At 37.9% G+C, this 13,339-nt stretch overlaps 1 protein-coding gene across 1 annotated transcript; it reads left to right on the top strand.

The window, feature by feature from the left end:
- The first annotated feature begins 4,948 nt into the window (after positions 1–4,948).
- Positions 4,949–5,905, top strand: LOC129678880 (olfactory receptor 6K6-like). The gene has a single exon (XM_055609836.1). The coding sequence runs from the start codon at positions 4,949–4,951 to the stop codon at positions 5,903–5,905; it is 957 nt and encodes a 318-aa protein (XP_055465811.1).
- Positions 5,906–13,339: the final 7,434 nt, after the last annotated feature.

The raw sequence follows: 13,339 nt of genomic DNA, 5'->3' as shown, positions 1-13,339 counted from the left end.
ATAGTTAAGGGGAGCAGGGGCTATTTCTGACATGGACTCTGTTGCCTGCTCCTCAATCACTTCCCCATGGCAGGGTGGCCTTGCCAGGCCACAGAGTAAGAAGATGCAGCCAGTTTTGATGAGACTTGATAGTCTGGGGTCAGTTGGTAGGGAAGGAGGACTCCCCTTTTGGAAGACTAGGGGAGGGAGAAAACATAGGGAAGTGGGAGGATGGGACCAAGATGAGAGGAGAGAGGGGCATACAATAGGGATACAAAGTGAATAAATTTAAAGGAATAAATTTAATTTTTTTTTAAAAAGAATAACCAAACTTAAGTGTCATTTATACTTTCAGAGAAAGGGAACATCAGTTTCCTCCAGTTGAATGACCCTGGATATGTCAACCACTCTAGGGAGGATCTCATGTTCAGGAGTAGTTGACCAACAAATAATGCACTCCACAGCTTTTTGTGGGTGCTTTTATTTGGTCACAAATTGGTGTTTTTGTTTTGTGGTGATGCTTTATGTTTTCCAGATTTTCGGTGTATTGCTGTTGTATTGGAATTTTGATTTAATTTTGAGAAAGAACTTAAAATTGGGTAGGTAAGGAGAAAGAGGGGATCTGGAAAAACTTTGAAAGGAAGATCATGATCAAAATATATTTAAAATTTAAAACTGTTTTAAAAATAACAAAACAACACATGCTGGAGAGGTTGTGGAGAAAGGGGAACCCTCCTCCACTGCTGGTGGGAATGTAAACTGGTACAACCACTTTGGAAATCTATCTGGCGCTTTCTCAGACAATTAGAAATAGTGCTTCCTCAAGACCCAGCTATACCACTGCTAGGTATATACCCAAACTTTGCTCAAGTACACAAAAGGGATACTTACTCAACCATGTTTATAGCAGCTTTATTTGTAATAGCCAGAACCTGGAAACAACTCAGATGTCCATCAGTGAAGGAATGGATACAAAAATTGTGATATTTTTACACAATGGAATACTACTCAGCAATCAAAAATGAGGAAATCATGAAATTTGCAGGCAAATGGTGGGATCTAGAAAAGATCATTCTGAGTGAAATATCCCAGAAGGAGAAAGACAAACATGGTATACACTCACTTAGATATACCTATAAGATATGATAAAGATAATGAAATCTATACACATAAAAAATAATCAAGAGAACGGACATGGGGTAAGATGATCAATCCTCCTTTAGAAAGACAGATGGGATGTGAATTGAACATATGACAGGAGTCTACTGAAGGCATCTGAAAGACTAACTAGCAGTGTTTTCAAAGCAGATACAAAGACTCATAACTAAACCTTCGGGAGAGTACAGGGAATCATATGAAAGAAGGGGAGTTAGTATGATGGGGAAAGGATAGGAGCTCCACAAGGACCAAATATATCTGGGCACAGGGTCTTTTCTTAGACTGACATTCAAGCAAGGACCATGTAAGGATATAACCTAGAACCTCTGCTCGGATGTAGCTCTTGGTATCTCAGTAACCAATTGGTTTCCCATAGTAAGGGGAACAAAGACTATTTCTACCAGGAACTCAATGGCTGGCTCTTTGACCTCCCCACCCCCCAAAGGAGGAGCAGTCCTGTTAGGCCACAGAGGAGGACTTTACAGCCAGTCCTGAAGATACCTGATAAAACAGGATCAGATGAATGGGGAGGACAGGATGTCCCTCCCTATCAGTGGACTTGGAAAGGGAGATGAGGGAGGGAGGGTGGGATAGGGAGGGAATGAGGGAGCGGGATACAGCTGGGATACAGAGTTAATGCAATGTAACTGATAAGAAAAAATTAAATTAAAAAAATAACAAAACAAAATTCAACCAACCAATCAAATGAAAATAACCAAAGTTGTAATTTATCTAGTATGTATGTTTTGAAAATTTAAATCCATGTGGGTAGATGGGCATGGAAGAAATAGAAATAAATGTGAAAGTGAGAAAAAACCTGCGTTTTCTGAATGGGTATTCGTTGAAGTCCATCGTGAAATCTTTTGTCTACTCTGCAGTTGCTTCTGAATTATAGACAGGCTTGGAAGTCACAGGAGAATCCATGGGAATTGTCCTGGGGATGATTCATTACCATGAAACATTTCCTTCTTAATTTGTCCCTTAGAAAGGAAGCTCAGGATTCTTTCTTTAGATATTTCATAACCTAAAGCAAAGCACCCAAGATCCATTCTGTGTATTCCCCAAAGGAGTCTTCAGAGTTATCTATATACTCACCAGTGTGCCTAAACATGACCCTGGCTGCAGTCAGGAGTATTTTGTGGCCTCAGGCAGGGTGAGTTGTGTAGACTGACACCAAACTTCCAGGTTCAATGTGACTTCTGCTCTTCACCTGCTGTTTCCTGCAAACCACCTGCTCTTCAGAATCTAGCTGTTTGCTCTTGGAATCTCATTGCATTAGTAAGGAATTTCAGTTATGAGATATGAAATGCAAAACGAACACTAGAAAAAATAGAGTTCAGTTGACTGATGAAGACATTGATATCTGAAGTCTTTTGAGAACTATTATTCTATTGGTCCGAACAATTCTAGCCTTCTAGGGAGTCACAGGTCAAGGTACTGTTTTTGTTTAATCACTGAATGGTAAATAAGATCTCTTTACTGTACTAGTAATATTTGCAGGGTGACCTCCTTTTATTCTGCTAGTTATCTGTCATTTCACAAATTATTTCATATCCTTTGTTGTTTCAGGAGCAAGAATAATTTTTGTTGACCTTTATATAGTTCTTGACCCTTTGGGAGAAATTGTCACATACCAGAGAATATTGATTGTCAGGTGAACAATTGTGTGAATGGTGAATAATGAGACAGCTTATTGGTGAGAGAAACTGCAAACTTCGGGCAACAAAGTTCTCATTGTTAGGATGCTCTGAGATACTTACCACTGGACTCTCTTATCCTTTCTCATAGCTCTGTGCTCACCTGCTTTGCATAATCAGTGTATCATTTCGCATATGAGAAAACTCTATGTACAGGTGGGACAGATAAAGGAATAATATAGCGAGAGGGCACCTCCAGTCTCATATCTTTCACTTATGAACACCACAGTTTATTTCATTTAGAAGCTTGTCTCTCTTTTCTTCCTCCCTTCAAGCTTGGCATGTAAAATGAGAGGCATCTACCATGAACTACAACTAGTTTTTATAATCTACAATGCACTTATTGGAACTTGCTTTTGACCTCCTGAGGAAACCACATATCTGTCACCATAAAACCAGAATAGTTATAACAATAAATATGAGGATTCAAAAAAAAAAAAAAAAAAAAAAGGCCACAGACTTTGAGGATAAACAAACCTCACTTTCAAATTACTGCTTTGAGCTTTTGCTATGTTAGTTTGAAGCAGTTAATTCTCATTTGTTCTCAGTCTCTCTGTTGTGTAACATTAACTATTAATCTATCATAGGTAGGAACATGTTATATAATGCATATAAAGCAAATATGTGTAACTTGAATTATTCTCATTGCATAAGAATTAATTGGTGACATTTATTTCTGTTTGCTTCCTCTTAAAGTGTTTCTACTTGAGGGAGATAATGCTAAAACATGAATATTTGAAATGCAACACAGATGTACTAGATGTCTAAAAGAGAACAATTGAAGCACATTCAGAGGAGAGGCTAGTTGCTCTGGCAGTGGGAATCACAAAGATTTTCATTACCATGGAGACATTGACACCTGAAATTTTAAGAAAAGCAGATCCAGAACATAAAAAAATGAAATAGCTAAAAATTACAAACTTTGTTTTTGTTTTTGTTTTTGTTTGTTTGCTGCTGGACTATTGATTTTCAGGATAGTTAGTTCCAAATTTTGCTTAGAACTACATTAGCAATGACAATGATAGTGAGTCAGATAGGTGAGTTTTGCCTTGAATGTTTTGTAAAGAAAAGGAGAGGCAAAGTCACATTTAGAGAAAAATCATCTGCAGAATGACTCCTTAGAGGAACGGATAGCAGGGAAGGAGCTATTGTGACAGTCAAGGTGAGAGTGGGTGCGTACAACCTTCACTAATTCTAATTAGCTTTGCCAATTTTTAATTGTCTGTTATCCCAGCAAGTAGATGTTAGTGTACTTTTTGTTGCAGCTCATTTTGGGGAGCTTCCCCCACCCCCCCACCTAAGACAGCCATCATTATGGTTGGTATGACTGTTAAAATTGAGAATAATTTCTTCCCTTTGTCTCTTAGACTTAGCCTTTGTAGGGAAGGTATGGGCGGTGCTAGGCAGTAGGTATAAGTTTATCCAAAACTGGCTACTAAGTAGGTACAAAGTAGTTCTGGAGAGATTCTAAATTTGGGCAATTGTCATGTTAACCAGGAGAGAGGAGACAGGAAAGCTACAGATAAATTAGAGTCTATGAGGGAAAGTTTGCACAATTAACACCTGATGAAAACCAGACATTCCACTACAAAGCAAACAGACCATTAATCCACAAACTGATAGTCCAGCCAGACTCAGGGGTAGTGTTAGTGGAGGAAAAAGTAAAAAAAATCACAAAGAAAATTATTGTCATAAATGTTCCTGATACTTTCTTTGTGTTTTACTTATTTTTTCCCCTGAAGAACACAAATAAGAAATATTTGAAAATCAAGGTGAAAGTTTTGAAATTAATCACACAAGAGTTGAAGGCAAGGAGGGAGGGAAACTTTGAAAATGCCTGAATTTCCAGAAAATACTTTCTGAATCTAAACTTTTGAGTCATTTATTTTCCTTCACATAAATCTATGACAGTCAGAGGACAGTTGTTTAGAAATTAGATTGTGTAATGAATGTTTCAACTGCTTCTGGGGTAGAATTATATAGTTTAGAAATAGTTCTGACTGACTTGTTTAGGATCCAATATTCAGCATAAGCAACTGAATACAGAAAGAAATCTGTGTGTAATGAACATTGCAATTCCAGGAAATCCCTTATGTCTTTTCTTACCTCCACAGATGACCCATTTGTTGGCCAGCTGGAATCAAACTATGATGACTGAGTTCCTCTTCTCTGTATTCCCACCTCTGTACGAAGGTGGCCTCTTATTTTTCATTCCTTTGCTTCTTGTCTATGCATTCATTGTATCAGGGAACCTAGTTATTTTTGTTGCTGTCCAGCTGGACATGGCCCTGCACACACCCATGTATTTCTTCATCAGTGTGCTGTCCTTCCTGGAGATCTGGTATACCACGACTACTATTCCCAAGATGCTCCTCAGCCTAGTCAGTGAGAAGAAGACCATCTCCCTAGCTGGCTGCCTCATGCAGATGTACTTTTTCCACTCCTTGGGTATCACAGAAGGGTGTGTCCTGACAGCAATGTCCATTGACAGGTACATAGCTATCTGTTATCCTCTCCGTTACCCAACCATCATGACTTCCAAACTTTGTATCCAGCTTACAGCTGGATCCTGCTTCTGTGGCTTCCTTCTAGTACTGCCTGAGATTGTATGGATTGCCACTCTGCCTTTCTGTGGCTCCAACAAGATCCATCAGATCTTCTGTGATTTCACCCCTGTGCTCAGTTTGGCCTGTACAGACACATCTCTGGTTGTCATTGTGGATGCCATCCATGCAGTAGAGATACTGGCCTCCTTCCTTGTAATTGCTCTGTCCTATATTCGGATCATTTCGGTGATTTTGGGGATGCCCTCAGCAGAAGGGAGGCACAAGGCTTTCTCCACTTGTGCAGCCCACCTTGCTGTTTTCTTGCTGTTTTTTGGTAGTGTGGCTATCATGTATTTGAGATTCTCGGCCACCTACTCAGTCTTCTGGGACACAGTAGTTGCTGTCACTTTTGTTATTCTTGCTCCTTTTCTCAACCCCATTATTTATAGTCTAAGAAACAAAGAAATGAAAGACGCCATTGGGAGGCTTTTTCATCAGAAGAGAGATGGCCGAGCTCAGAAGTAGACCTTGATTCCCGATATTAAAGCCCTTCTTGAAGTTCGGAATCTCACTGTTGCTTTTCGTGCCCCCGGTGATGTTCATTTTCCATTGCCACAGATGCCTTTTCTTCTGCTGTTTATAGGGATGATGGATGATGCCTCGAGATCACTTGTGGCCACTTGTTTACATAACAATGACCAGATGCTTGACAGGTGAAGCAGTATGTGTGGATGTTCCTGCTTTAAGCACAAGTTGACATATGCCTCCTGCTATACTAGTCTGTCCCTTCCCCTCTCTTCAGTGACAGCATGTGTTGGCAAGACCAAAGAGTAGAGTATGAGACATACCACACAAAATAGTTCTGAAAGTTGCTAATGTTAATGTTCCTCTTGATTTCCAAGTGTTAGATTGCTCTGCCATCCATCATTGCTTAAGTACTGTTTCATGACACAAAAGGCAAATGTTCTCCACTTTCAGCCTATTTAATTAACTACACACTCCATCAGCAAAACTGCACTGTTTACTATGTGATGTGTCAGAGAATTTCAGGCTGAAAGGGTTTCAAAAGAGCAACATGGGTAGTCCACTATATTTCATGCTATTATTTAAAACCTTTTTACATATAAATCACCTTGTAATTTAAACATCCTTAAGTAAACATGTCAGTTTATATCACTACTGTTTACATATTGATAAATAAAATTTGAAAGTAAAGTTTGAACATGTTTCATGACTTTCTGAATGTTATCTAAGTAACTAGTAACAGTTGCTTTAAATTATTTATTTTTATGCATCGTGTGTATGTGTGTGTGTGTGTGTGTGTGTGTGTGTGTGCACAGACTTGTGCAGGTATGGGCATATCATGTACAGAGTGCAGAAGATAACTCTTGGTACTCAGTTCCATTTTGCCATTTTCTGGAATCCAAGTTCATGTATGTGAAGTCTCTGCGTAAGAACCTCTAAATGATGATTTACTTCATCAAATCCCAGGTGGCCTTGTACACATTATCTACCCCAGTCAACCCAGACAACAGGCCCCTCAGCTGTAAAAGAGCATAGGTTGAAGGGCAGTTTAGCCAGCTGCAAACAAACAACTGAGCAACCAAAACACATAGGGACAATGAAAAAAGACTGAATAAAAACCACAGATTTCATTCTATCCTAAATTTTTAATGTATGGAATTATAAGAAAATTTCCATTTTAAGTCACTTATTTTATAGAGTGATTTGTTCCATAACCAAAAATGACCAATAATGTGCATTAAAGCATCCTTTCCATTTCCATAGTGCTGTGAGATACTATTTTAATTCTTGTGTATTTGTATTTCAGTATTTTTCTTCTTAGAGAATTTTATACTTGTGTGCAATGACAAATATTATAGCCGTCCCTGAACCCCTGACCTCTTCCACATGCCCCCATGACTTTATGTGTCTCCTTTAATTATTATTTTTGATAACTTAGTCTGATTAGTGATGTGTATGTGTTCACTGGTGTGGAGTCATCCACTGGAATACAGAAAGCCTACCAGTGGTCACACTCTGAAAGAGAATTCACCCTCCACCAGCAGGTACAAACTGCCAATATTTTCATAGTAAGAGGTGGGTTTAAGGGGAGCAGGGAAGGTCTCTCGCATGAACTCAGTGCCTGGCTTTTTGATCACCTCCCCCTGGGAGGAGTGCAGCTGTACCAGGCCACAGAAGAAGATCATACAGACAGTTCTGATGAGACCTGATAGGCTAGGGTCATATGGAAGGGGAGGAGGACCTACGCTATCAGTGGACTGAGGGAGGGGCATGGAAGGAAGAGGAAAGGAGGGTGGGATTGGGAGGGAATGAGGGAGGGGGCTACAGCCGGGATACAAAGTGAAACAATAGTGATAATAAAAAAAAATTTAAAAAATAATTAAAAAAAAGGGATTTAGAAAGTTTGGAGATAAAATGTTGAAAGTCATTTTTATGTATGCCTAGATCTATGTCTGAGTTTTCTTTCCCCCCTAGGTTACTCGTTTTCATCATGTAGAGTTTAGTATAATTGCTCTACCTGTGAAGAGAGACATTGGACCTGAATGTAGATTGGAATAGTCTCAAAGTTGTGTCCTAAGAAGCAAAGAAGGTGTAAGAAATTTAAAAAAAAGGTGGGTTTAGAAATCACCTTTCCATCTATGCTGGGATTTTGGCTGACTAGCTCTCCTTTAGGTCTTGTGCAAATAAACATGCCTGCTGTGAGTTTATGGGTGCAATAGGCATGTCACGTTCAGAAGACCATATTTCACAGATCATATTTTATTCCTCATCTTCTGTCTTTTGCATTTTTTCTACCTTCTATTCTGCAATATCAAGAACAATATTCTGAGAATTATATGCTTCAATCTATTCAATGCTGTCATGTGCATATTGGTTTGAATTCAGTATTTGATAGCCTAACATTTGAAGCTCCATGTTATTGACTCTCCTTTTACCTTATGATTCTTCCTTTGCCCCTTCTGCACTCATTGGCACCTGGTTTATATGGTCCATTCAGCTGTTTTCCAACTAAGGGAATCTGAACAACGATTCCTCGTATCACATTTTCCTGGGTGATTCTTCCTAAGTCTCCAATTTTAAATGCACTTCATCATACAACTCTTCTTTGTCCCCTACCTCTATTAATTATTTTGAATCTCATTATTAAAAATTTTCACAAAAGGTTATACCATTTGAACCATATCTCCTTTATTACATTTAATTTTTTATATAGAATAAACAGAAACACTTTAAGATAAAAAGTTAGAAACCATAGATTTTTTTCAAAGTTTATTTTGTGCTTTATTTTTTTTTTTTACAAATTTATTCATTTTACATCCCAATATCAGCCCCCTCCCTAATCTCCTCCTTCTAGTCCCACCTTCCCTCTCTTTTTTCCCCTATCCTCTTCCCCTAGTCCACTGAAAGGGGGAGTCCTTCTCTCCTGTCATCTGATCTTAGCTTATCAAGTCTCATCAGGACTATGGGAATCTTCTTCCTCTGTGGCCTGGCAAGGCAGCATCACCAGGGGGGAATGAACAAAGAGCAAGCATGCAACAGAGTTTATTACAGAGACAGTGCCTGATCCCCTTACTCGGGGAGTCTCCACATGGAGACTGAGCTCTTGGTGTTCTGTCCAGGAAATTGCACCGATGTGTTTAAGGCTCTTCCCCACTTTTTCTTCTAATAGATTTACTGTGTCTGGTTTTATATTGAGGTCTTTGATCCACTTGGACTTTACTTTTGTGCAGGATGATAAGTATGGATCTATTTGCATTTTTCTAATTGTAGACATCCAGTTAAACCAGTGCAATTTGTTGAAGGTGCTGTTTTTTTTTCCCCCATTGTATGGTTTTAGCTTCTTTGTCAAAAATCAGGCGTCCATAAGTGTACTGGTTTATAGACTTAGGACATTGCTTGATTACAGAGTATTTTTTCTTGCACATCTAAGGCCCAGGGTTCAATACCAGTATTTAAAAGTAAAATAAAATAAAATAAAAATGCCTCCAGTCAAACAGAATGGGGAAAAAAACAAAGTAAAAAAAATGAAAATTATCACATGAAATGTGAGGTTTTTGTTTGTTTGTTTTAAAAAATGTTTCTTATCATTAAACATTGCATATTCAGGTACACACATTTGTGTTTTAAATTACAGTTAATTTTTTTCATTGGAATCATAATCAGTAAAGTCCACGTTTGTATTTAAAACTTTGTTCTTTATCCTGAGAATACATGTATACAATGAAATATAATCATATTTATTTCTCGTTTTCCCCCTCCAGCCCCCTCTGTATTCCCACCATATTTTATCACAATTTTTTGATGGATTGGTAGTAAAGCTCCATTAAAAAGTTGTTCATTTTTGACATTAGCACACCTCAAAAACGTGTCTTAGTACACGTAATATCATGTCTCCCCACACCTACTGGTAGATCTCCCTATCAGCTTGAGCTTTCCCTGGAGCCTCTCTACACTGTGGTCTCAACACAGAGGGAAATATGATTCTGCTGGGCTTCATAGCAGAGAGCATCTCCCCTGTGCTCCAAACTCTGCCCTGGCTCTTCAATCCTCAGAGTAAACTACAGAAGTCTAAGTCTTACAAAGACCCCCAAAGCCCTGTGATACATACCCCCTTTACCTCCTAACTCTAGATTTCCACACACCCATTCCAGACACATTCCATTTCAGACACAGGAGAATCTGATTCCTTAAACAGCTAACCACCTTGTGGCTCTCTGCTGGCCTACATGTTCTCTTTTTAAATATAGGTGGCCTTCTACTTTCCTTCAAAGTGTTGCTCATCCTTAGCATTCTGAATGAGGTTTAACTTGACTGATCTTAAACTAAGGAGTCTCCTACTCACCCTGAATACTTACTATAAATTTTCTTTTCTGTCTTCCACAGAACACATAGTCATATAATGGATAATGTTCTAAAATTTGCTTAATATTTTTTACACTAAAAATATCTCCCCTTTCTCAACTGGCAGGTATATGAGGACAAGGGCAAGGATTTTTTTGTCAGTTGTATATTTAGTATTTTACATATTACTTGATATAGCAGCCCCAGTAAATATTTGCTTCACCAGTGGAAGATGACTTATATGATAAAAATGAAATGTGTGTTAACATCTTTTACACACCCCACATACTTTGAACTAAGTACAAACATGTTTGAAGAAATCAAAACTTGAGATCTTTGATTTAGAATTAAAACACAAGTATATTTACTATTTTTAATTTTATTATTTAAGATACTTTGATCCATTAGAATATCAAATCTACGATGTAATTCTAATTGTTTATCTGCAATTGGGAAACTGATTTAAACATGCTATTGAGTAAAGTTGATTTAGGTGTTATAGTCAGAAATTCCATACCATTACTCAAGGTATTAGACTGATGACATCAAGATGTTCTTTACTCCAGTAATCACATTAAATATTGGAAAAGGTGTGGGACTGTCTTTTTATATTATAAAGGCTGTTTATAAACTTTGGAGGTTTTGTTGAATCATGAAATTGAGACACTTAAAATAAAAAAATGCATGTCTCATTTAAATACATGTCAAAAGGAAATTTAAATGTCAACCTTTAAAAAGAATCAAAGAAAAATATTTGTTAAACACCTTCAAACAGAACGATAATGTTGATTACATTCTAAATAGAATACTAAGATTTTTAGCTTTAACAAATATATGATTTTTGAATAATTTAATCTAATAGCCTTTCTGATGAGACTTCATGTATGCAGCTTCACTGTCATGTCCAGAACACACTATTTCTCCTTAAGAGAGCCATCCCTCTGGGTCTTACAATCATTCTGCCTTCTCTTCCCGATAATAGCCTTCCTCTGCTCCAAGAAGAAGCTTCTTTGGTGAAAGATACGAGCTACACTTATCTGTGGCTATAAGCATAAGCATTCAAAACACATTTAGTCTTCATAGAGGTATAGCAAAATGCCATTTTGACACTTTGTTTACAAGGACAAAAAGAAAGCTGTGATACTACTGATGTTTCCATTGCTGACAGCATCTCCATACCACCAGATGGCCTCCTGTTCTTAAAGATCACTGTAACTGTCTCCAGTCCCCTTTTTCTCCACATAGGAGCTGAGCAAGATATTTTTTGGAGATTTTACTTTATCCCTAAAACTGCTGGAGTGGTTTTTATAGCAATAAAGAGAAAAGTTTGAACCAGACACCAAAATGTATAAATTTTGTAATGGGTAAGTACAAGGGAAGAGAAAGGAGGAACAAACCAAAGCTGGAAAATAGTAAGAATATAAATAGTGAATTATTATAACTGCATGGCTTTGAAGAAAGTGTGACAAAATGTTGAACATTTTAATACTACCAGCATTGAATATTTTTTTTTAATTTTTCAATGTGTATTTGTATGTGTGCACGCATGTGTTCATGTACCGTGTGTGTGTCGTGTATATGGGCATGTGTATCTGAGCTCATGAAGGCCAGAGGAAAATGTCATCTTATTGTTACCTTCTAGGAATTTGGATTGGATTTATTTTCTCTTACAGTGAAGGAATTAAAGGAAAAGAGAAAGTGTACAACACAACAGCTATCAGCATAGATATATCAGACACAGCAGGTAGACTCAATGAGGAAAAATACTTTTTTTGTTAAAGGTGAAGAAACACACAAGCACTCACACGCACACGCACACATACACACACATGCACACACACATTCATACACACAAAAGGCACACATCCTTACATATGCACATACCCATACACTCATACACACATGGTACACACATGTATACACACACATGCACCTATGTACACACACACATGTACACATTCAGTGGACACAGCAAGATACACAGAAAGATCCCTTCCAAGTCCCACGTCTAGAATGGAAACCCTAGAACCAAAGTCCTCTCTCTCCTCTAGGGCTGGTAGTTTTATGTGTCTTCATGAGGTCTGAGGTGTCTTCTTCCAGTTGATGTCTGGTCAGTTTGAACAAAGACTGGCAGACTGATAGGCTCACAGTATGGAATAAACATTTCCCAGTCCCTGTTCTCAGACCGGGGGTGGTCTCTCAGCAACACCAGAAGTTCTCCATCTTTGTTACCCATCTGTGGCCACTTCCCCTATCTGTATGCCTATAAAGAGTCCTTCTAACTCCTAACCCTTCACAGGAGCAAGCTGGAGTTACATGTCATTGTCATTGTGAGATGTCTGACATGGAAACTGAGAACCAAAACGAGGTCCTCTGCAAAAATGAATGTGAACTCTTAACCACAGAGCCATCTACAGTCCCAATATTTTAAACTACCAAATTCAACTGTTTAAGTGTTTTGTGTTTATTCTTTTTAGTCTCAAGGCAGTATTCTAAATCTACTTAATCTTTAGGAGCTAGAGAACATACGCTGTGGAATCTTGAAAACAACATGAAGTCCCACAGAAGAGATGACAAAAGCAAACACCACAAATAGTGACTATGTACCATATAATCATGGCATTTTATCACTGACTTCCTATGGGGAGTATGACAACTGTCTCTGAACAAATATCAGGGAATCATGCTCCTTTCTTAAGTCCAAATCCTCTTAGGTAAATGGATTTTGTTAACATTTTATATATGACTGTACAAGTAAACAATCAATTCTAGGGATAGAGTGAGAGAGTATACAAAGGAACCGTTTAGATGTGTCAATTATAAATACTGTTATTCATAAGATGATGATCCTTGACTGACTTGGGAAAGATGGTACTGCACTATTTGTTATTTCAAAATAAGATTCTGGGTAGTTCAAGGATGCAAAACACTTCTACTGTTGGGACAAATAATATTCGTTATGTTAGAAAACTGAAAAGAAATACAACCAAGACCATGATAAAAACTTTCACAGTATCCTCAGAAATGGATTATTTGTTTTAGAAACATATGCAAAGGATGAAATATCCTTGAACAGGCATGGGTAAACTCACA

This window comes from Psammomys obesus, unplaced genomic scaffold, assembly GCF_907164565.1.
Source record: "Psammomys obesus unplaced genomic scaffold, mPsaObe1.curated_primary_1811, whole genome shotgun sequence".
Lineage (NCBI taxonomy): Eukaryota > Metazoa > Chordata > Mammalia > Rodentia > Muridae > Psammomys > Psammomys obesus.
The sequence above is the reverse complement of the archived record's forward strand: the minus strand, read 5'-3'. Positions and strand labels throughout refer to the sequence as shown.

Coding starts and splice junctions, on each gene's coding strand:
- LOC129678880 (XM_055609836.1), top strand. CDS start 4,949: ATGACCCATTTGTTGGCCAGCTGGAATCAAACTATGATGACTGAGTTC.